The sequence below is a fragment of the Phaseolus vulgaris genome, chromosome 11 (assembly GCF_051622355.1).
Source record: "Phaseolus vulgaris cultivar YP4 chromosome 11, ASM5162235v1, whole genome shotgun sequence".
NCBI lineage: Eukaryota > Viridiplantae > Streptophyta > Magnoliopsida > Fabales > Fabaceae > Phaseolus > Phaseolus vulgaris.
The window spans coordinates 780217-805388 of NC_143508.1; the positions used below are offsets into that span (position 1 = coordinate 780217).

The window sequence follows — 25172 nt, forward strand, 5'->3', positions numbered from 1 at the left end:
TAAGATTCTCCTTCAAAACAAATAGAAACAGGTGCTTGGGTAGGAACAAAACTCGATAATCAAGCACAGGTGAAGACGATTCTGAAAATTTAGGATAGTGTTGAATGTCTTGTGCTTTTGTACTAACTGTCAAAGTGGCGTGTCACTGCTATTATGTTAAAACCTTGTTGAAATGTACAGCTTATATTTCTGCTGCCCTAACCTGACAAATTAGATATGTTTTTGTCATTTTTAATATTACTATTACTCGTTTGCATAAAGTAGTGAAGGAAATTATAACTACTAGGAAGTTACAATTTTGTAGCGTTAAGTTTCAATTTTTTCCCATCACATGTAAGAGTATTTTTTATGCTAAATTAAAACGAAAATTTAGATGGAAATGAATATTGTAGATTGCAATTGTTTTAATGATTAGAATTGGACAATTTCTGATTGATGGACAGTATACAAATTTGTAAATTAATAATGTGTAAACATTAAATTTCACTCTTTCTCATGTTCTTTTTGTGTGAAGTCAATCCTTTAATTAGTTTTTTATACTTATTTTTAATATCTAATGAAAACTATTTTATTTTTTATATTGATATTAATGTAAAATGGTAAATAACTATCATTCCATTTAACATGTAGGTAAAAATCCACTGGTTATGGTTAATGATGATATAGAAATCACAGACCTGAATACGTTGTCAATAAAAACAATAAAAATTACTTGTTATTTTATATTAATTGTAATTTCTTAATCCATGGAGACATAAGCAATATGGTGAGAAAGATAATAATTTCATACCCAGTTAAAAAAAATTAAACAGTAAAAATTCAATTGGAAAGCATAAGTAAAAAAGGAACTCAATTTAAATATCCAAATTATTAAGTATATGTTATATAAATAGAAACTCAATTATAAATATCCAAAGTCAATTATATAATGGAGTTTTTATTTACAATGAAAACAAAATTCACCCACTGTTGTGTGGGCATATTTGTATCAACATAAATAATATTAATCCTTGGTTAGAATAACAATGGGGTGCTTCTCTTTGCACCCCATTATTTTCGGAAAATATCGTTTTACCCTTTTAAAAATAACTTCCAAAATTTTTTTTTGGAATATCTCCAGAACATATTTTCTAAAACATTAATTTATTCTGGAAATTAAAAAATTTGTTATGAAAAGGATATTCTGAAATATTTTTTCCCCTTCCAGTTTTCCTATTCTAAAAATACACTTTACTTACAGAATCCTTATTCTGAAAACATAAAAAAATGTAGGAAATGTTCGGATGCAGGAAGAAAAATGTGGGGCTGCAGGAAGAAATACCCGTAATAATGGAGTGAGAAGTTTTGGGTTAATGTTTATGGTAGAGGTGGGCCTGGCCCGTTTGAAGTGATGGTATTTGATTTGAAGAGTGGTAGAAGGAGGAGAGAAGAAGAAGAGACATAACATACAGAGAGAAGAAGAACTGAAGCTATGAATGCCCCAGATCGTTATGAACGTTTCGTCGTACCAGAAGGCACCAAAAAGTAACTAATCATTCTCTTCCTTCCCTTCATTCACACTTTCTGATTCTCATTTCTTCACTCAATTTTCTTCATAGGGTCTCTTACGAGAGGGACACCAAGATCATCAATGCCGCGTCCTTCACCATCGAGCGAGAGGAACACACCATTGGCAACATCCTCCGCATGTAATAAACACCTTTCCCTTCACTCCTCATTTCAATTCAATCACCGCGAAACCCTAACTTTTCTTTGCTGTTGTTGTTATTGTTGTTGTTGTTGGCGATGAATTGATGTTCAGGCAACTCCACCGAGACCCTAACGTGTTATTTGCTGGGTACAAGCTTCCCCATCCTCTTCAGTACAAAATTATTATCAGGGTGAGATAACGAATTCTCTTCTCATCGTTTAGCTTCAATTTTTTCTTTCTTCATGGAGTATTTTTTTTTTTATTTCTTTTGGAAAGTTTCGCCAAGTTAGATTTCAGTTATAAGCTATTTGGACCAGATGTAGTGTAAGGGCAAAGAATAAGAAGACGCAAATTCTAGTTTAGTTGGAAATGAGGATGCACTGTGTTGTTGTGTTATGTTAGAATTTGAATGGATAACTCGTGTAAATAAACTGAACTGATGTAGTATAAACCTAAGAGGAAGATATATGACACTGGGTGTGAATATGGTGGAACTCTGGTATGGCTTGGAACATGGAGACACGAAATTTGTTAGTGATCTTAATTCACAGCATTGCTATGGTACAGAGAACTAAAATGAAAATTGGGGTTGCTGGAGAGAATTTATATTTTAAAATGAGCATGACTTATTGTACACTTGATAAAATGTTAAAAATAAAAATTTATCTAATATAAGGTAAAAGCGAAAAAAATATGAGCATGCAATTAAAAATAATCAGAGTGTGTATGCAGTGTCGGACAAAGATTGTTTACGACCTAACATGTTTATTGTTTGGAGATGGCTTTGGTTCATAGTGTTAGATCCATTTGGTTGCCTCCATCTTGCTGTATTTTAGTATTTTGATATGCAGGTATTATAGTTTGTTATTTCCAGGAACTGGGGAGTTCCCATTTTTTTATGTGAAATGATAGTTATTGAGTTGTTTTTGTTGCAGATACATACTACTAGCCAGTCTTCGCCAATGCAGGCATATAACCAGTCTATTAATGATCTAGACAGGGAACTTGATCATCTGAAGAATGCCTTTGAGGTAATTTTTGTTCTTCTTACTGCATTATATCCAAATTCTATGACCTTTTATTCAGGATCTCTTTTAACTGTTGAACAGACTATCAGCCATTGCGACCACACCTTTGTTTTACATGGGTCTCACTTCAATTTTCTTACCTAACCTAGAAAGTATTTGTAGATTTTTGAAGTTAAACTTGGATCATCTGTCTCTTTGGTGTCTCCGATGCTTACTTTGGACCTATCGATAAATTGGAGACTGACTTAGGTTTAGGGTTTAGAAATATGTATATCTAATTAAGGACATCTATGCCTCATGTGGGAATCAGACATAGATTTCTGGGAATGCAAACCTCTTCAATGTCAGATAATTACCAATGTCTCTTGATGGCTTTTATAGGGTGACCTAATAGCTTACTTCAAACATCATTTATATCATTCTAGACCGTGGAATATTGGATATAGTTTTAGTAAGCAACAACAGTACTTCTTAAAAATGATTGTATGTAGTATAAATGGATTGTATTCAGTATTCTTATTTTCTTTTTTCTTGGGCCGGTAGTAACATATTCAACAAATTTATTGCAGGCAGAGATGTTGAAGTTTTCAAGGGACTATTGATCGGAGGGTGTCACGTTACATGCCCTGACAGATATTTTTAAAATAGTGAATCACTAATGCTAAATGGAATTTTAATGGGTTGTTTTTGAGCATTTTGGGAGATTTGTTAAATATGGTTCTGTCGAAGAAATTTTAATATTTGTAAACAGTTACTTTATGCTAGTTATGTCAAAAATTGGTAGTAAATAGCTGTATGAATGATATATACAATGGACTTGGTGTGGAATTATTTACTGTGCCAAATATATTCTGCTGAGGACTTTCCGTGACGATTGATCACTTATATTGGTTGGATTATTTTGGTAAAGATTATATAGTGATGATTAATCTCACATATATATATATATATATATATATATATATATATATATAATATGTAAATGATAAAGAAAATTTTCACACAAAATGACCTCAAATAAAAAATACACTCCTGCTGCACCATCAAGCTGTTTGGCAATGCCTCACTTCGTGTAAAAAATGCTTGCTTGCTACACCAAATTTCAGCTGTTGCTTCCGAATTGTCTACCGAATGAAAAGCAAATTGACTCATTAACCTGTGACAGAAATAGCGATGGAGTTTTCGGTTGTGACTGAATTGGGAATTTTGATTTTCTTTACCACTTTGATGGAATGAGTTGGAGATAGATAGTTATGTGAGAAATCATTAGTAAATTTCTGTATGATGTTTATACATAACGGACTTGGTATGCAATTATTTTCTGAGATATTCTTTTGTTGTCTTCCTCTTGTTGTAAAGTCTATTAAAGAATTCATATTTTTAGAAGCAAGTATGTTCTTGGATTTACCTATAATTTGTGGAATGCTTAGTACCCATGTTCTGAATGCAATTTTTATTGATTGTAACATTCTGATTAAATCTATCAAATTGTACATTTATCTATACAATTTTCACAGTGGTTTCTACCAATTTTCTGTTTCTCCTATACAGTTTTATCTGTTCCTACACTACCTATCCATTTACATCACATCTACTACATGACAGTGAAGTCCTCATCAAGGCCATCTATTTCTCCTCTAATTTTGTGCTGTTGAATTATCAACACAGACACTGACTTTGAGAAGTCTGGTCCTGAAAGAACATCCCCTATTGGTCCCAGTTCTGGACATTGTTGCCAATCATTCATACCCTTTGTCAATATGGAGTTTGCTCCACCTTCTCTTCCTACAATCACCAGTGAGTATTCCCCTTCAAATGATTTAAGAGTAGAGAAAGTCTCTGATGCATTTGCAAGATGCTTCTCCAAATACGCAATGCGTCCTCCAACTATATGCTGTTCATAGAACTGTGCAAAACATTCATCGTCTAGTCCCATTTCCTCCTCCTTCTCTGGGAGGCTTACCCTATAAGCCGCAAGTCTTGTAGATTCTGCACTGGTATCTACCAGGAATCTTATCACTGTCACTTTCACTCCCTGATGCCATGCCACACGACCAGCATAACAAAGTGCCTCTCTATCATCTTTTCCTCCAATGAATATTGCTGCTACTTTAACTGATGCCTCAGCCCTTGATATTTTCTCAAGGGATCCAAAACCTCTGTTCACTAGAATTCCCACCGAGCAAGGAGAATTCTTCAATAACTGTTTAACAAAATGTCTATTAGTGCACAAACTACAAGCTCTCTGAGCTAATATAAAAAAGTATTAATTTTCCCACAAGTCAGATGATAGTTTGAAAACTTTTGGAGTTGTTTGTGATGGTTTAGAAATAAATATATATAATAAAAAGTAAATTTATAATTAAATGATATGAAAAAAAACAATGAGATATTGATAATCTGTTTCACTATACAACCTCTAATTGATGATATAAAAAAAAAGTATTTTTATCAATGTATCATTTTTCTATGAAAAATAACAGATATATTAACAACCTGTCCCATTATACTTGGTGATATAAAAAAATTATATTTTTATCATTTTATACAAAAATTGAAATTTTAGGTAAAGAAATAGAGTTGTATACTGTAACAACAAGGTCGTTAATGTATCATTTTTCTATGTAAAAATAATAATATTGAAAATTGTAATGATTGTATAAAAGATTGAGGTTATCTATGTATCATTTACCCTTACCTTTCGGTTCACATATCTGAAGCCAGGATTTCCAGCATCCAATTTTCCATCCTGACGCTGAGTCCTGTGGAATGGCAGTATAATGAGGGCAATCATCAAGTCCTCTGCTAAAACACAGATGTTCTGTGCCATGTTATGGATTGTTGACAGTGCCATTGTTCTTTTGAGAGTGATACCATCGCCATCGTTATCTACATAGGCTTGAAACGAGTTGGTTATTTGCTCTCTCATCTCTATCACGGCTTTGTCTTTTATAGTACTAGTTTGTACTCCTTCACCACTCTCCATTGTTGCTGCTATATGTTCAGTTAATTCAATAATTTCTGCCACATATATCTGAATGCCAGGGTCTGATATCCCTCTTGAGATCTCCATGAAGTTGATGGAAGCAGGAACATTCTCGAGCCCGTGAAGGCACAAGAATATTCTGAGCTCACTTGATGGCTGCAGCAATTGGAGGGCGTTGGTGTGAGTAGGTGCCCTTTTTCTGGCACGTTTGATGATATGTCCCACAACTATTGGGGCATGCACCACTGTGAAAAATAGTGTTACCACCGACGTAATGCCCGTGGAGGAAGAATCGGTGTGGTTACAGTTCAGCTGGTAATACAGGAGAATCATAATCAAGTCACGAGATGATCTTCATTGCTAAACATGATTTCTGTTAAAATTATGAAAAAAATGGAGTTGCATTGTAAATCAAGGATGCAGATGGAGTTGCATTGTCATACTTTTCAGTTAAAAACGTTTCACTTTTGATATCTTAACCAGTGTCATGCATAGCTTTGTTGAATGGTTTAGGTTGTCATTTTATTTTTTGTCAATCAAAAGAGAAAAAAAAAACGCCTTTTCCTAACCAATAATAATACATTGACAACCTTTTATATAACCTATGGTATTCTCGTCATTTCACACACAAAAGAATGGCACTCTAGACTAGTACAAGTTGTCAATATATCACGAAAGAAAAATGATACATTGACAACTTTGTATACAACCTATAATTCATGATATAAAGAAATGGTATTCTCGTCATTTCACACAAAAGAATGAGACTACAAGTTGTCAACATATCACGAAAGAAAAATGATACATTGACAACCTTGTATACAACCTATAATTCATAATATGAAGAAATGATATTCTCGTCATTTCACACAAAAGAAAGAGAGTATAAGTTGTCAATATATCACGAAAGAAAAATGATACATTGACAACCTTGTATACAACCTATAATTCATGATATGAAGAAATGGTATTATCGTCATTTCACACCGAAAAATATAAGACTACAAGTTGTCAATATATCACAAAAGAAAAATTATACATTAACAACCTTCTGTTTTTTTCTTAAAATTTCAATACTCTTTTTTATATATAGTGTCATTATATCATTGTTATCCTATAAAGGGGCATGCATGGATCATGCAATGCAATATGCAAGTAATAGGCAATGAGGAAAATACTTGCCGCTTTCATTGCCATGTAGATTTGAAAATGGCCCTTGGTGACGAGTAGCAATCCGATCAAAACAGACTCCTGCCAGTGAAAGTCAAGCATAGCCCCAGAAATAAGCGTCCCAATAACTTTCCCTGACACCACTATGAAAACCGGCACACAAAGCCTTATCCAAGTTACAGGGTCTAGAGGTTTCAGCCTCGTGATATCAGCACAATACCCCACCCACAAGAAGAAGATCGGGAAGAAGATCGTCGTCAAGAGGTAGTTGATTTTGCTGATAATCCATTTCGAAACTCTTCCCTCTCTCGGAAGACAAATCCCTGTCATGAACGCACTCAGAACCGGACTATAGTCGTACATCGTTGATGGGAAACAAATCATCGCCATGAATGCAACTGACAGCACCAGATGAGAACCTTTCATGGGTTTCCCTTCAGGATTCTCGTTGTTCACCCATTCCATGAAAATCGGCGACACCGCCGCCGTGAACACCGTCTGCACCACCACCGCAACGCACATCATTATGGTGCTCTTCACCGTCCTCAAACTCTGGTGCGCGATGCAGTATATATCGTTCGGCATGAAAATGTAGCAGAGCGAGAGAATCACCAAGCAGATCAAATCGGAGTGCATTCCCGCAGCGATCACAAGCTTTCCGATGTCCGATTTCCCTATCTTCAGGCTCGTTATCACGCGGGTCAGAACCGGAGAAGCCGAACTTGAGAGAAGCGCAGAGAGGGACATAGCAAACGCCAATCCGTTGTAGTGCGTGAAGAAACGTAGAAACGGAGTGAGTGAAAGAGATATCGCCATGGTGCTGAAAATGGCCCAATAAGCAACTTGGGCCTCCTTGTTGGGCCTTTTGAAGAGCGTGTAAGGATCCAACTCTATACCCAAAGCAAACATGTAACACATCATCCCAAAATCAATGATGAATCCAAATGTCTTGTTGAATTCTTCGTACAGTTTTCGTAAAAATGGAATGTTCCCCATCACTATCCCTACCTGCAATTCATCACAAACAGTATCAGAAACAACTTTTCGTTTTTTCTACGAAAAACGATACATTGACAACCTGTTCCAGTATACAACCTTTTATAAGAATCGACAAAAATATCATCAATTAGAGGTTGTATAGTGGAACAGGGTGTCAATATATTAGATGTTGTTGTGACAACCTTGTTCCAGTATACAACCCTTTTTGTAAGAAACGACAAAAATATATCATCAATTAAAGGTTGTATAGTGGAGCAGGGTGTCGATGTTGTTGTGACGACCTTAATCCAGTATACAACCCTTTTTGTAAGAAACGACAAAAATACCTTTTGTTTATATGATCAATTAGAGGTTGTATAGTGGAGCAGGGTATCAATATATTAGATGTGGTTGTGAGGAAGCACAAGAAGCTATCTTACAACTACGTCGGAAGTAATACGAGGTTGTGAATAGGGCTTTAGAAGGAAATGTAAACCGTTGCATGCAATCACCATGGCCATATACACCAGGAAATTTTTGCCTAACTGAAGAATGAGGTACCCTAGCTTTTCTGAGCATTGGGTTATCGCTATTGCCATAGTTGATCCAAGCTTATCTTAATTATTATTATTATTATTATGTTCTTCTTATTATCTTTTTCCTTTTCTTTTGCTTACCGTTACGTAGCAGGTTCTTTCTCATGTTGGAGCACGCGATTTTTCCTTCTCATTCTTCTTTTGTTCATTTTCATCATTTGTCGCCAATTTTTTCCCAATGTTTTTTTTTGGTAGAAGCGAGTGGTCGTGATTCATGGCTCGTTTTCAGGAGACAATGCAGGAACTCTCTTCCCAGTATCAGACATATGTAGACACTGCAATATGGTGTTGTTCATAAACCGAAAATCATGGATAAATCACAAATCTTTTGCTAAATTTTCATCACTAATTATTTCTTCATGTTCCTATAATATAGTAGAGTGAATACATATATTATAATTATGGATTTTTTCTTCGAATTATTAATTAAACCTTTTAGATCTTGTTAGATTAAAGGCAACATAATTTTTGTATTAACACTTTTTTTTTCAGAATATTACAAATTTGAAGAAAAGTAAATGTTAGAAATATAGATGAATTAATTATAAATTTATGTGATTTTTCTTCTTCACAAATTGTGTAACTTTTATGCTTTCTCTTCATAATTTAAACCTCTTGTTCTACACACTTTGTTGCCAATTAGTTTTTCAATAATTAATCTTATTTATAGTTATAAAAAATATTAATAGTATTTTAAGTTAGCAAATAATTTATGTAGATACGACAATCTATTACAATTAAGTTGGTCCTCTTGTTGAGTAAAATGGTGAAATTTATCTGAGGTTAATTGTTGCGGAGTAAAATAGTAAAATTTATCTTAGCTTAATTTATTTACGACAACTTTCATCCCTAATTATTTCTATATGTTTAAATGCCCCCATTCCTATAATATAGTAGAGTCTACATGTGAATACATATTACCTACATATAATATAATTATGGATTTTTTCTTCAAAAGTAGTCCACGTGAGTACAAAATTAAAATTTATTGTATTTTTTAATTTCCACATATATCTTTTACAATTATGTAATTAAAAATTGAAATAAATATATTTTTTGAAATTTTTTCATATTTGAACAATTTATATTTTTTAAGCAGAAACAATATTTTATAAACAACTAAAATCACTTAATTAATATTTTTTTACCCTTTTAAATTCACTTCCTAATCTAAACAAAACATCAATAACATCTTAATCTAAACAAAACATCAATAACATAAATTAACTTCCTAATCTAAACAAAACATAAATAACATCCTAATCTAAACAAAACATAAATAACATCAATGTGTTACATATCTTCTTGAAATTCACTTCCTAATCCAAACTAAACCGTATCATTTTTTTTTTTACATGTTGACTGTTTATATAATTGATTTTCTTTTTCAATACAATTTTGATACTAAAAGTTATAATTTTAATCGTGTTCATATTTATTATTTCACAAATTTAACATTACACCAAAAAATTTCAACGAACTTAACGAGTTATAAAGAAATATCTATAGATAAAAAAGACAGAACATTTTATTATATAGAAGTACGTGGATTATATAAAAAGTGAAAGACAATAGTATAAGAGCAATGATATATGGACAACTTACTCCACTATACAACTCTTTATTTATGATATAAAAAAAGAATATTTTTGTCATTTAATACAAAAGTTAAAATTTTAGGTAAAGAAAGAGAGTTGTATACTAGAACAAGGTTGTCATTGTATCCTTTTTCATAGTATAATGACAGAAATAAGGTAAATATGACAATATCTATTTCAAGTTTACCTACCAAATGATATCATTTCAGTGTGGTTAAGTATATATATCTATCTTGAGCGAAGATTTGCGTTTTTCTTCCAAGAGTTTTTTTGCCAGTATGGGACATGCCTCAATGCGAAGAAAAGTTAAGGAAGAAGGTAGATGCGGCAAGGAGTGGAGTTTAGGACATGAATGAATCCTAATTGTTTCAAGTTTCTCGAGTTGGCTAAGGTCATCGCCCAAGGAGTGAAGTTCGGGACATGAGTAAATTTGAATTGTTGTAAGTGTTGCAGTGAGGTGCTTAAGCTCATTCTCCAGACTCGAACATAACATGAATTTTGCAGCCAGAAACTCAATTTTAGTGGGCAGTGGAAGTATCTCTAGACCTGTGCATCCACCTTCCATATACAGAGAGTACAATTCCAACTCCTGGGGAATACACGTTTCACATGGATCAATTTCAATTACATGAAGTTTGGAAGGCAAATTGACATATGAGAAAAGGTCAAGTTTTGGACATCTTAGTAATCCCAAGGAATAAAGACGTGGGTAAGAGTTTGGCACTTCAGTGAGATTGCTGCAACTTTTAAGAATCAGTGATTGAAGATTCGGAATGGTTAATCCTTTGTGGAGAACTGATTTTAGATTAGGGCACTCCTCAATTTCCAACGACTTGATAGCAGGAAGACATATGGGAGACGCTTCAGGCACTGAAACCGAAAGAGAAATCAGATTGGAACAGTTACTGAGACGGAGCATTACAAGGTTAGGAAACAAGTCCATAGGGAGGGTGGTGAGAGGAGTACACTTGTTTATGATTAAGTGACGTAGGACTGTAAGTTTCTGTGGAGGAGGAAACACGAAAGAGTTACAATTAACAATACTAAGGTATTCTAAGCAGTTTGGGTAGCGATTATTACTAGTGAAAGATTTGAGAGAATAACAATCAGAAATACACAATTTTGAAATTTTTGAGACCTTGTGTAGTAACTCACTGGGAAAGGACTTCAAACCCAAATTATTGATTCTAAGGGAATAAATGGGTTTTGTGCATAAGCTCAACCACTGACAATCTGTCCTTTGTGATATTTTATAACAAATACCAATCTTTTCCATTTTCTGATTGTTGCGATAGATTTCATTTATCTGAGCTTGGGACATAGGCATAGATTCTGAAAATGGATCTGAAGAAGGATGTGAACAGAGAGAATCAAATGGCACTGACACGCTTTTAAGCAACACTGCAGCAGCCACGTTTCTCACGAAATAACGGTGATTTGTTAACCCTTCGCAGTTACTAGGCATGGTGGTGACCGGATGCAAGTGGTGTTACTAGGCACGGTGGTGTTACTAGGGTTTTTGCCTCACACCTTCTATTTAACCTAATTTGATGTAGGTTAAGTTACATCTCGCTCAAACAAAATATTATTTGTTTAAGCGAATTTCACAAGAAAAAATCAAAATTCACTAGACTGAATTAAATGAGCCTTGATGATGACTTATTTTTTATGACAAGTGTACAAAGTGAGAAGTAATAATTTGTGCATAAAGATAAAGACGGATATCAAACTCAACAAAAAAAAAAAAAAATGTTCCTTATCATTTCTAGTTAAAGGAGTGTAGTTTTCACGGTTAGTTGATATTCTATTTAAATAACTATATTTTTTTTGTTTATAATATTATTAAATATTTGTATTACATAAATCTATTCATATTTAATGTTTATTATATTATATTAAATAATCCATTATAACATATATAATAATATTAACAGTAATGATAATAATAATTAAGTTAATATATTTAACCTGTATTATTTAGTTGTGGAATTTTGGAAAAATATATAATTACAATTTTATAGCATAGAAAACACACTTAAATCAAAACAAAATTAAAATACTAACTTTTTAAATTAATTATATATTCATTAATTAGAATAAAATAATTATTAATATCAAATAATTATATATTTTCTAATATCATAAAAAAAACACAACATATATTACATATAAAATATAAAGAGAATCACTAACTAGCACGGCAACACCAACATCACCACACCACGACTATCAAGAAAATGACCAAACAAAACAATCATGCATAATCAATTATCATAAGAATGGATAATCGATTATTATGTTTTAAAAATTATGCACATAATCAATTATGTGGTAGATTTCTTAAGTATAATTGATTATGCACATGAGTAACCGATTATCCCCTTTTCCATAAACATGAAAACATCAGCTTCAAGCTCAATATCACCTTGCACCACCACTGACCTTACACATCTTAACGAACAAGCAATCTTCACACTCCAAAGTTGACCATGCACAGTTATAATGAACATTGAAAAACAATAAGACAATTCATTCTTTCTCCTTTCCCTTCATGTGAGCGAGGACACAAGAACAAGTCATCCTCTCTAATCCACACTCGCTTTTCTTTGCTCATCAACAGATGTAAACAAATTCGTCCAGTGAACAACCCGAATGCAAACAGAGCATGAAGGTTGTCAGAGAGACAATAATACATTTAAGTACAAAAGAACATAAAAGATACAAAGCAAACCAAATTGAAAAGAACACATAAGTAGAAAGCCCAAGAATAAAGATATTTATCATAAAGCACTAAAGAGACAAAGAACGAGAATTATAGAATAAATTATTAATTATTTGTAAGAATAACTTAACAATTTAACATTATTTACTCATTTTTTCTTTGCCGCCATATTTTGGAAGACTTCGTTTTCCTATCCAACGAAACATTTTCAGACTCATTCTTCCTCCAACCACACAATTATTTCAATGACTAATTCTGGTGAGCCTTACAGCTAACACCCAATAATTTGGATAGAAAATTATTCAACACAAAAAATGACTAATTCTTGTGAGCCTTACACATTCAAAAAAATAATAATTGCAAATCAATTGTGGCAAAGGACTTTGAAAACAAATTTACCCAAAAATATACATAAAAATATGGTACAAATATTCTGTCTGATCAAGAGAATGGGAAGACTGAGAGGATAGATACATGAAGAATTGAGAAATAGACAGTGGTTTGAATCACAAAACGTATGAAAAAAAAAAGAAGAAAGAAATAAGAAAAAAACTTTCCACATGGGCATGTAAACACAAACATATTATTAACCATAAGGAAATAGTAATAAATATTTTTTAATAATTGTTTATGAATATACTGATAAATTCTTTTACTCTTTTAATTATAATAAAATAATTTTAATGTTGATAAATAATAATAAATAAAATAAATTTTCTCTACATACGATGCAGCATTGGAAAACGAGTAGAAAGCAGTGGGACTGAATGACAATAGGATAAATTAAATGATGGATGATTAAATAAACATGATGCTACATTATTCACCTGTTTGACGATCAAATCAATACTTATATGGCTAGAGTGATACAAAATATTTCTTTAAAAAGAAAAAGAAAAAGAGAAAACATGGATCTAAAACTGAAGCTTGGAGCGTCAACACGGTACCAGAAGGGTCAGAGGAAAAAACCATCTGGAAGTTTAGGTCAAACAAACAGACAAAACACTGTTCTCCATATTACAAATATCGATTGAAAAACAATCTGACTAAATTTTCTGATCATTTCCTGAAAACTATCTTCAGTAACAGCTTTTTAATAACAGTCGATGTGAAAGCTGCAGACACAGCAAGAAATTGTAGAAGCATATAGAATCAAAACCCTGCACCTGAAATCTAGTGATGGCAGTAGTCTGTGTACATGGATGAGAGGATCAGCAATCACTGCTGCAAGACGCTAATCACACGAAAATTTTCCAAAATCAGCAAAATGAAATCTGTAACTTGTTTAACTTAGTCTCACGCTCTGCCTTGTCTTGATCATCCGCTTCAGTGAACCTAACCAGGACTGGCATTCATCCCACTCGGTAGTAGTAAGAAGAACCTGCAACACAAGTAAAAGAGCTACAGAATGTAAAAGGAGCCAAATACAATAATTTACACTTGCGAAATGCAATTGATACCTGAATTTGTAGGGCAGAACCGAAATCACCATTGTCTAATGACTGACAAAGCTGAAGGAGCTTATCAGAAGCATTTTTGGATATATCTCCACTATTCAACTTGGCAAACAACCCACCAAGTCTCTTTGAGTTGTCTTCTATCTCCCGCTTCTTTGCTGGGTTTGCACGGGAACCTCCCAGGGCATCTGATGTCTCGTTGAAGAGTCTTGTCAATGTTGTGACAATAGGCATTTGATGCCCTGACATAGTCAAACCAAGCAAATAATGCAACAAAGATGATGAGTGAAAAAGTAGAATTTGAGATGTTTGGTGACACAATTGTAAAATAAACACAGGAAAGTTCAGGTTTAATTTAGTCAATGTAAAATTCCCGGATACCACAGAAAAATATTACCAGGTACTTTTGAAGTATCAGCAGTCTGTAGAGTAGGAGGTGGAGCTGGTGGTGCAGCAGCTGGTTGCACAGGTTGCACTTGAGGGGGACTGGGTGGTTGTATTGATCCCGCTCCAGGTCTTTGGACACCACCAGAACTGGAGACTGGCATGAATCCCATTTGATTTGGGGTAGGGGCCGCAACTTGTGACAGGTTGTGGCCATGACCTAAGCCCACTTGTGATGTAGCAGAGGGTGTAGGCTGGTAAGGTGGATTGGTGGCTGTCTGAAATAGAGAAAGTATCTGTTTAATCCACAAGTAGCTTCAAGCACTTGATAATATCAAAATTGAAATTAAAAAGGTTGACTGACATTATACAACTGAGAACCCAATGTGGGCTGCTGATATTGTTCCACATTTCTAAGCACGGGAGGAGTTTGAGGATCAAAAGTTCTCAAAGGAGGTGGTGCAACAGCAGTATTTGAGAAATTCAACTACAAGAAATATTTAGATTTAAGAAAGCAACAACGGAAAAAGTATAATTAACTAACTACTTGAAATTTGGCAGGAATATAACATTAAATCTTATATTAGAATTTGCTACTAAAACACGCTAAACCAAGATTCAAGATTACACAAGAGTGACGGAGCATGAATTTCCCTCATTGCACCATCTAATGATAATAAAACTAAATAAGAACGTTCCAAATCAAATATTATCGACTATGTGTCATAGCAGAGGTTTACATTTCAAACATTCTTCTGGTATCTCAAAGAACTAGTTGCCACTGCTTGAATTTGAAATTACATTCTAAAACAACTTTTCTGCCATGTCTCCAAAATCAACTATTTGAAGTCAAAACTCACACTAAGTGCATGTTTGGCTCAACTAATTTAAAAGTGAAATGCAGTCTTTAAAAGAGACTTGAAGAAAATATTTACTCCCCCCAAAAAAACTATAGATTATGCATATATTTGGATTAAAAATCAAGTAGCTTTATTCTATAAACATTATCCACAAACACTACAACAGCTCTTTCTTAAGATGTAACATGATATGATAGCATACCTGGGGAGTTTGTGCAACTTGAGCAGTCTGCGGTGGAACAAACAAATTAGGCTGTTGAGGTTGCTGGGGTGGAGTAGGAGCACCATAACCTCTTCCATATCTAGGATCAAATGGCTGTTGATAGCTTTCAGGATATTGAATTCCAGAAACACCATGCTGCACTTGAGTGGATACTGACTCCTAAATGACCATTTGGCATAATTTCAAATCATAGAAAAACAGTACTTTAAGCACCAAAAGCCAAAGAACAAAGTTAAATAATCACCTGATAATAATTTCTATTATAGTTGGAATTATCAGCACCGTAATAGGACCCACCATGTGCTTGAGTATTTTCAAAAGCAGCGGTTTTGAACTCTTTCTCTGCAACCAAATAACCATTTGAAAAGGAAACAAAAAAAGGTGAAGAAAAGACAAGTACAGAGAAAGCTTCAAAATTAGAAAAAAATAGAAACACAAGAAGCTGAATTTTGTTCATAGGTCTCTTCAATCAAGAACCCTTGATTGATAACAAAACAATTATGGTGTTCCACCTTTGATGAACATTAACTTAACTGAAATGCAGCTCTACTACATGACGAAAGTGATTTGACAGAGGCCTTTTTTTAAGTAGAATAATGATAGAAATGACATTTATAAAAAAGAAACTTTTGGTAAAACCATTGAATTTATAAACAATTAAACACTCCATTGTTCACTAAGAAAGTTCAGAGAGTGGCAGATAAGTAACCACATGACGGATCAAGTCTTCCTAAAACAGGAAATATTTTTTTATCACGAACTCTTCTTTCAGTTGCTAGCAATATCACCCCACTTGTTCCCCCAAAAGCACACGGTAAATTTGGTTGGAAGTATAAAATCACATCATACTATATTAGCAAAACATAGAACTATTCTATGATAAGTTTATTCATAACAAAACTATAACGATATCACTGTTCTAGTAAAAAAGAAAGAATTCATCAAGCCAAATTTGCATGCAAAATGTCACTTGCTAACAATCAGCATCTCTTTGTGTCCAAGAATTTTTTTACCAGGTTCTGTAGAAAGTGCAATTCGATCTTTTAAAATCGTAAGTTCAGGCGACAGTTCTTCAGAACCCAAAAGTTTTAAATACTCCATCGCTGTAGTCAATAGCCCTTGACTAGCTAAAATTTCAGCATATTTCTCAACAAGCTTGCACAGAGAAGCACTAAACCGCTTCTGCCCAGTTGCCAAGGCAAGAACAATAGTCTTTTCCATTAAATCCTAACAATATATAATTTTGTCAATTCACAAGTTGTAATAATGTTAAGTGGGAATTTTGCAACAGTGACAACAAAAGTATTGACCTTACCTGAAGAAGGTCAACATAAGATTTCCCCTCGTACTCATTAGACAGGCACCTTGACCAAATTTCAACTGTTTTATCAATATTCCCAGCACATATATAACACAGGGTTGCAGCTAATGTATTGCCAGCCCCCATTAGCTTTGAAGCAAGTGTGTCACAAAGCATGGTCCATTCATCTCTCTGAGCAAACTGTTAATATTTGATAACATGAATAATATGAGTGAAATACATAGTAACTCAATCATAAAAATTAATGGCTAATATGGAGTTTTTCTAATTTGTACTACAAGAGAAATTTTGGTCTCAACTTGATCCACTCATAATATGACTGCTAGTAGCAACAATACAAAGACATTATAGTTTAAGATGAAGCCAGAAGGGGAATTGATGCAGGCTTTCAAAATTCAGCAATTCTAAAGATAGCAAAATGTTAACAAGAAACAATAAACTATTAAAGGAAACCAGGGTACATTGAGAAAGAAGAGCAAATGAGTGTGAAATGCTGGTAAAACTTCATTAGGTAACTCCAAATTCGTTTATTAAGTTAAAATGACAGGAATACTAAAAGAGATGAATGTTAGTAACTATCTCAAACAATCTCTTTCTAACACTATTATTTGCTGTAAATTGAAAATCTCAAACATTTAATGAGTCTCTATTCTCTCTGCTTATCAAGAAGTAGGACTAGCTAAAATTTGCAGTTTCCAATCAATAGAAATGAGGGTATGCTAGAATTCCTCACATTAAAATGATTTCAGCACTTCAAACTCTAACCAACAAATTTGACTGGCAGCAAGGACCGATGAGACTTACACTACAAAGAAGAGCAAGGGTTTCTTTCCAGAATTTCAGGGGCCTAGTGTTCACTAAGCTCAGTAGATCATTGCTCACCATTGCTGATACAATCTGAAAATGGTAATGACCCACAAACACACAAGATCAATAAAAACCAAAATATCAGCTAGGTATTGAATAGAATTTGTTTGATGCTGACAGTTTATATGATGTTATCATTAGCTACCTTCAAGTATGGTGATCGGACCATTTTAAGGTATTGATCACGAGTACTTTCCCACAAGGAAGCATTCCCAACATGTGCAATGACTAATGCATCTGCCCACTTATTTGCAGAAATACATTGCAAAACTGCCCCCTTGTAGTCCCCAACAACTAAAGCATGCTGAACACTGTCATCAAATGAAGGGTCACTGCTCTCCTCCATTTCTGCATCATCTTGAATTTTCTCAGAACCATTGGCATTTTCAGCAATATCAAAGTTGCCAACAGACGAAGATAAAGGAGTATCGGCTTTAGGACTGGGAAGATTGTTAAAGAAATCCTCTCCGTTATCAGTAGAGAAATTACTGGTTTCATTAGTAGCCACATGTCCAGTATTGTCAACAGTTGTGTCCTCCAGTCCAAGTGCATTTACTTCTTGGGAAAGTTCATCATTAATTGTGTCTTTTGCTTCACTAGGTACATTGAAACCAAGATGTGAGAGGAGTTTTGTCCGTGCAGTCCCATCATCTTCAAACATAACTTTTAAAAAGCCCCATGTTTCTCTTTCCTCCTCAGATCTATAACATCAAAAACTTATCAGCATTGTTCAAAAGGTCAAGAGTAAGGTTAGACATCAAAAAGAAAGATCATGAGATAATATTGCACTTAGTAAATAGAACTCACTCTGATTCCTGTGATTTTTTATCACATAAAACCCTCAACAAAGACCTTTCACCATTCTGTATGGCAGCTTCAAATTCAGAAGACCGACTCACTAGACCATTTTCAGTGACCAAATTATGCACATAAACCTAGAAAATCAGATGTAAAATGAATTCACCTAAAAGTTTTAAAAAATTTCCAAACAAATGTGATTTTAGCACCAAAACCTTACCTCAGAAGCACCAGCAGGAGAACCTGTCGATGATGCCCTGGGATGAAATGACACTAGTTTGCCTCCAAAACCAAAAGACACACCGGCAGGACGCTTGTACCATTTTGGTGCTCTCAATGGTACTGCACAGAAAGGAAATTTCAGGAAAAGATTCAAAAAAGTTGATACCAAGGTGATCACAGGAATATAAAGTCTAGCCCAACCCTCCACAACACAAAACGAACACAGATACACCCACAATATGCTTATGAAGAAAAGCAGCATATAGTTTTGAGTATGTCACATACAGTTGATATATGAAAAATTATAATAGCTAGCTTGAATTATTCCATACAAGTAAAGAAAAAATGTGTCACCTGCACCAAAATCATTTTCCCCAGCACCACTTTGACGGCAACCCTGCACACAATTACAAATATTACCATAAATAATATGGTCAATACAAAGATCTACAGTAAGAGAATCTGGAATGCAAATTATTCCTATACCAAAAGGAAATTAGAAATTGGCAAAACAAATTTAAATTTGCTAGCAGTTTTATCCTTTACCTTCTTGTCTAATTTGACTTAAAAAGGAAAAATTAAATATAAGTCTAATTCCATGCAAAATGGTTATGAATAACCAATTAAGCCAAGTCTATAAAGCAAAACAGGTTTTACAAAAGGTCCAATTCAATGTCAAAAGTTGATTATAGGAAAATGCTCACCTGCTTGAAGAATGATTTAATGAAAATAAGATCATGGGGAAAAGCTACATGAGAAAAAAAAAAGCGTTTTCCACAATGCATTCTATAATTGACAACCAGTGTCATGTTTATGAAGTCAACAAAACATACTTATTATGAGTTACAACATATTTTATTTGATAAAGAATGAGATGAACATAATGAAAAAAGACAGTAAGTTATGTAGAAAAACAAGATGAATAATGAAGAACATTGTGAATATGGTTATATTATATTATATCAAATTTTGTAAACTTTGTATTTGTAGAGTAAAATATTAATTCATAAACCATATAAAAATTTGCATTTACATGTGATATAGTAAAATATTAATTCATCATACAATTTACACCACTCCTTCATGCTGGAACAATAACTATGATATACTGTATTTATGACCAATATAAATATTGTGAATAAAATTTAGGCATAACTAATCTATGATTTCCTTATCCATGTCACTTTGTTATATCTGTCCAATTTACCTACCCCACAAATGAATTCTTTCTACTTTAAAGCAGACTTCCACATATACTTGCTAAACAAAATCAAGTGAAGATTCACCAAAACAAAAATAAACCACCAAAATCATTTGTACCTTAATATTATATATGCCAATTTTTCCATCAAAGGAAGATGCTGATATTATTCCAGGTATCTTGGGATACCAATGCACATCAAAATTCCAGTTGGTCCCAGCTGGCAATTCATAGGCTATCTGTACCACCACACCCAAAAAAGAAAAACCGTCACCACTGAGCAAAAGTTCTATAAATGTAAAGATCGATGAAATAAAGAAGCTCTGAAGTTCATCAAACAAAATATGAGATGGGTAAAAAAATGTCAAACACTACCTCTCCAGAAATCATGTCCCAGCATATAGTTCGGCTATCTTTACCACAGGTAAGCAAATAAGAGCTATCATTGGGACACCACGACATTGCAATCACACCTAACATGGGATATTTGGTCAACAAAACCAAATCAGATAAACTAAGAAAACAGTGAATGAGACTTTAACTTCATAATAAAACTACATGGACTAATAAAAATTAAGATTTTGTAGAAAGCCTATAAATGACAAATCACAACCTCACATCCATCTGCTAAAAAATTCAACAGGAATTATTGACAATCTTACAATACATTAGATTGGGTTCAAAAGCAAGAGCCAGAAAACACAGTTTTAATAAAAGAAGAGCACAGTATAGATATCAAAAAATATAAGTAAAAAAAAATGTATCACTAACCCATACAAGATGCCTACCAGGTTGTTAGCTCAATTGCCAAAATGAAAGTAAAACCGGGCTACCATCTAGTTTTTGGAGGGATTTAATAAGTATAGACTTTATTATACGTTTTTAGGTAAATTGCCAGGCATATTTGGCAACATTGGCTCTATACTATTCACTATATAATAGAAGAAAATCAACCATACAAATGTACATGATTGGATACCAGTCCAAGCGTATTAGTGAAGTGTCCTTGCAGTGTTTCCAAACAAGGAATAAAAAAGGCAAAATAGGAAGCAAGGGCACTTCCAAATAGGCATCATATTCATGCCTAACATTACCAGCATGAAATTTCAAGCATACACCAGCTTATATCTTGGAATTTTTCCACTTTGATTTTTCTGAATTTTTACTTTCAGACAAATAAAAGTGGAAATACTATATAATTAAATAAACAATAGTATTTTAATCACTCATGGAAAAAAATATTAATTCTCTTTCAATTTAAGCTTTTGTGCTTTTCAACTGATACTAATACTAGTTCCATAGATTGTACCATAACCGAGACAAGTCATGTCCCAAAGTTTCTAAAAATTGCCATTATGTCAAAGTTCTGCCCATATGGTATCCATATCTCCAGCCATATCAAAGCTTCCTAGCACTACGCCACCCTTCCTCCTCTCTATGTATAATACACACAAATTTATATAAATAAGAGAAGAAGAAGAAGATCGAGCTAAAAGTTCAATTATCTACCCTGGCCTGATTCACAGTTAACAGTACTTGCTCACTTGCTTTACATGTTTTTTTCTTTTAACTAAAAGATCAGTGAGGAAGGGAATTAAGAAAAGCATATACACAAATTAACAGGTGCCATTACCTCTAGTGTGTCCCACAAACTCCTTTATTGGTGAAATTATATTCCTCATATCCCAAAGCTGGATCAACATGCTCATATAAGGTCAATGAATACAACCCTTGAAATAAAAAGACATATAATCTGCAGTAAGTATACTGTACCCTCAAAGCAGGAGAGCCATCTTCATCTGATGCAACGACAAGTTGTGTGGCAACATCAGGATTCCACTGCAAAACAGAACACCTCCTTCTAACAGAATCTGCAAAGCTGCCAGTTCACAGATGATACATAAGGTTATATTATTTTGGATGTAATGAATACCAAACTTCTTCCTAAACGAAAGGCAAAAGATGAGCAACCGGGTTACCTTATCACTGGCTTTTGCTTCTTCAGGTCCCAGACCACTAGAAAAATAAAACCAAAATATATATAGTATTCCACCAAACATAAACTAAGAACAGAATATAAAGAGTAGATCAAATTCATGCATCACCTGTGGTCCCATTATATGAAGTAGATGCCAATATGTGCTGGACTTTACTGTTCCAAGATAAGAATGAAATTTCTCCCTGGGAAGCAGAGCCAGTACTCTGCACCATTATCATATACACTAAATGTGTGAAATTTATTAAATTAAAAAGACAAATATCTGAAGATTACAACCATTTAATCCGTCAGAGCAGGGGCAAATGTATGTAACATGCACACTCTCAAGGGAATAATCTCGAACCTTTAGTGATGGAAAAATATTAGGTTCGGAAGTATTGGTCAAATCCCATATGCAAATTTCACCATCCTCAGCCCCAGATGCAAGAAGATTTGGTGCAATGACATTAAACTCAAGACCACGAACCTGAAACATAAAATTATCCAGTATATGATTTTAAATTAAGCAAACTATAAACATAGTCAAGAACAATGAACAATTAAAACTTATCAGGTTGGCTTATAAAAGCAAAGCAGAACTTACTGGTCCTTTATGCCTGTCAAGGTGTCCAACACGAGGACTTTGATTTGACTCCGAGCTGAGAAAAGTTGACAGAATAAATAAATAAACTCATTGGATGAACAGAGTAAAAATAGTAGATGAAACCAAAATCATAACTTGAATGAATTAAGCAATGAATCAAAATATTCAAAATTACAAAATATGTTATCAGTGATGCACAGTTTGTCTACTTCAACATAAATTATTGCCTTTCTCTATTTTCGTGACAACCACTCAATAGTGTTATAATTTGAAGAGAACTTGATTTTGAGCTAGCATAGCACGATCTAAGTGATTGCCAATATAAGATCAATATTTACTTGCATCGACAGACAAGGCATCCATCTATAATTGCTCAGCTTGAAAATTTTGAAAGGCAAAGATGCCTTAAAATTGAGGGAAACACGTCAACATTGCATTTACATGAAAATACTTGAATAATTCTGCACAAAGGATGTAAAATTCAGGAATTAATTGGTCGTCAGAATTAATATATTTTTGGGAAACCTTCACGTCCTATTCTTCCACAGAGAAACCACTACACCCACTCGCCAGGAGAGTGAAGGAACAGAAACACAAAACTCTACAATTCTAACACTTCCAAAATATAATGAGCAGCATTATAAGCACTTAAATTATCTCTAACAAAAGGTTTGGAGAGCTCTTTCCACCTAATGCATCTTTTTCTTTGATGCTTTAGGAGGATACCTTACCTCCCTGCTTGTTCGCTATGATCTTCCGGAAGGAATCTTTTTTCTTTCTTCATTAAGTAGAAGACAAAAGGGGATGCAAATAGTACAGAACAGCGATATGATGCATTCATAAATTACTATTTGAACTCAATAATCTTTAAGCACCAAATGAAAATGGTAGCTGTACTATACCAAAAAGTGATAATTATAATAATAAAAATGAAAATTATCATTCATAATGAGAAAACAGCAATTCGAAATTGAATATTAATTTTAATTGCATCAAAATTGTATTATCCAATGAAAAAACTCCAGTGTTCCATCCCCTAATCACTGGTGTTGAATTGTTACTCCAATTCACGCATTAAAAAACTACTCAGCCAGTGATAGGAGGCCACCTAACCCTAGAAACTTCAATGTCCACAAACAGATATCACGCCCAATATCAAAACAAAAGCAACATGTGACAGAAAGGTTCAATTACCGGATCAGAGTGAGAGGATTCCAGATGTCAATGTGACCATCCACCAATCCGCCAGCAACGAGGCCAAGAGCGAATTCTTCGGAGCCGGAACCGTTCTTTCCCCACGTTAGACGGTTGAAGCGGTCGGTGCTCGGGCACTCGGCGACGAGTGGCAGTTCCGAATCGTCAGACTGAAAATCAAGCTTGAATATCTCAAGATTTGCGGAGGAGCTAAAGGACAGATCAACGGCGCCAGCCATGGTCCCGGCAGCCAGGTACGGCGCGTCGGGCGCCAGCGCTACCGACGCCGATCGATTCACCCCTTTTATGCACGCCATTCGATCTCCGAAAACCTAATTGCAGTGAAAACACGAAATTGAAATCACGAATCAGAAATTTCAGAGTGCGGGTGGAGAGCGGTAATAGATCTAGGAATTGTGAATGTTTGGATCTGATCTACGGAATGCGAGAGTGAGAAGAACCACTCTCTCTTTCTCTCTCCGTTGTGCTTGTTCCTCCTTTTTTCCTCTCTCACCGTTTTTTCTACAAATTTTATTTTGCGTTGTCAAAACTCGTTGTTTCAAGTTTATAGATACACTACCTGTGTGACACACTTTGGGCTTTCTAAGGGTGCTCTTGTCTCTAACTTACAACCGTTTATACCAGGTCTTGGAATGGTGTACGAGAACACGCCGCACTGGATTATTATTTCTTACCACGTACAACAAGAATCTGTGGCATCACCAATTAGGGATTGACACGTGTCGTATTTGTGAAGCAATTTATGGTGCATTTTAGCCACTGTGATGAAACTACGTGAGATTGAAATCCTCTAATCCACTCTCATCTTATAATTACTTCTACTCCCTTCCCTTCTCCTCAATCTTAATTAAATTTATCTTGGTTAAATTAAAAAAACTCATTTTATGTTTTTTTATATATTAACTAAAATTTAATATGGTATATTAAATATCCTTCACTATTACCCTAAAGTTAAGTAGTGTAAAGAAAATGAGTTATTTATATATTCAATAGAATTTTATTATTTAAATTATATAAATTTTGATTTTTTTTTCTTTTTAATTTTTTTGAATAAATTGTATATGTGTCTTTCTTTTGTTAAATGATTTGTATATGCTTCTATTACGTAGGTTATGTCTGTCTGAGTTTTTCTTTTCTTATAAATTTACTTTCAAATTAAAGATAAAATAAAAACTTGAAAAAGTGTTTAGTTTTATTTTAAAATTTTAAAATCCATTTAAATTATTTATTTGGTAAAGAGATTTAAATAATTTTAAACTAATTACACCACTGAA

At 33.9% G+C, this 25172-nt stretch overlaps 4 protein-coding genes across 4 annotated transcripts; 1 reads left to right on the forward strand and 3 right to left on the reverse strand.

Annotated features, from left to right (window-relative positions):
* The first annotated feature begins 1310 nt into the window (after positions 1 to 1310).
* On the forward strand, positions 1311 to 3589 carry NRPB11 (DNA-directed RNA polymerase, RBP11-like protein). Its single transcript, XM_068630978.2, has 5 exons — positions 1311 to 1524; positions 1599 to 1688; positions 1802 to 1880; positions 2626 to 2721; positions 3288 to 3589. Exons 1-5 carry the CDS (start codon positions 1472 to 1474, stop codon positions 3318 to 3320), a joined length of 351 nt encoding a protein of 116 aa, XP_068487079.1. The 5' UTR covers positions 1311 to 1471; the 3' UTR covers positions 3321 to 3589.
* A 565-nt stretch (positions 3590 to 4154) lies between these two features.
* On the reverse strand, positions 4155 to 8451 carry CHX28 (cation/hydrogen exchanger 28). The gene is made up of 4 exons (XM_068630982.2): positions 8293 to 8451; positions 6887 to 7882; positions 5417 to 6016; positions 4155 to 4921 (listed from the first exon to the last, which is right to left on the reverse strand). Exons 1-4 carry the CDS (start codon positions 8449 to 8451, stop codon positions 4313 to 4315), a joined length of 2364 nt encoding a protein of 787 aa, XP_068487083.2. The 3' UTR covers positions 4155 to 4312.
* Positions 8452 to 10260: 1809 nt separating this feature from the next.
* Positions 10261 to 11511, reverse strand: LOC137825315 (putative disease resistance protein At3g14460). Its single transcript, XM_090297247.1, has one exon. It carries the CDS (start codon positions 11509 to 11511, stop codon positions 10261 to 10263), a length of 1251 nt encoding a protein of 416 aa, XP_090153373.1.
* A 2036-nt stretch (positions 11512 to 13547) lies between these two features.
* LOC137825322 (transducin family protein / WD-40 repeat family protein) lies at positions 13548 to 24532 on the reverse strand. The gene is made up of 22 exons (XM_068630996.2): positions 23878 to 24532; positions 22684 to 22738; positions 22444 to 22566; positions 22207 to 22303; positions 22081 to 22117; positions 21875 to 21980; positions 21735 to 21792; positions 20477 to 20574; positions 20221 to 20340; positions 19255 to 19297; positions 18899 to 19020; positions 18688 to 18815; positions 18026 to 18581; positions 17818 to 17910; positions 17008 to 17193; positions 16706 to 16919; positions 15937 to 16034; positions 15672 to 15851; positions 14974 to 15096; positions 14623 to 14887; positions 14229 to 14467; positions 13548 to 14149 (listed from the first exon to the last, which is right to left on the reverse strand). The coding sequence occupies exons 1-22, from the start codon at positions 24192 to 24194 to the stop codon at positions 14054 to 14056; spliced, it is 3354 nt and encodes a 1117-aa protein (XP_068487097.2). The 5' UTR covers positions 24195 to 24532; the 3' UTR covers positions 13548 to 14053.
* Positions 24533 to 25172: the final 640 nt, after the last annotated feature.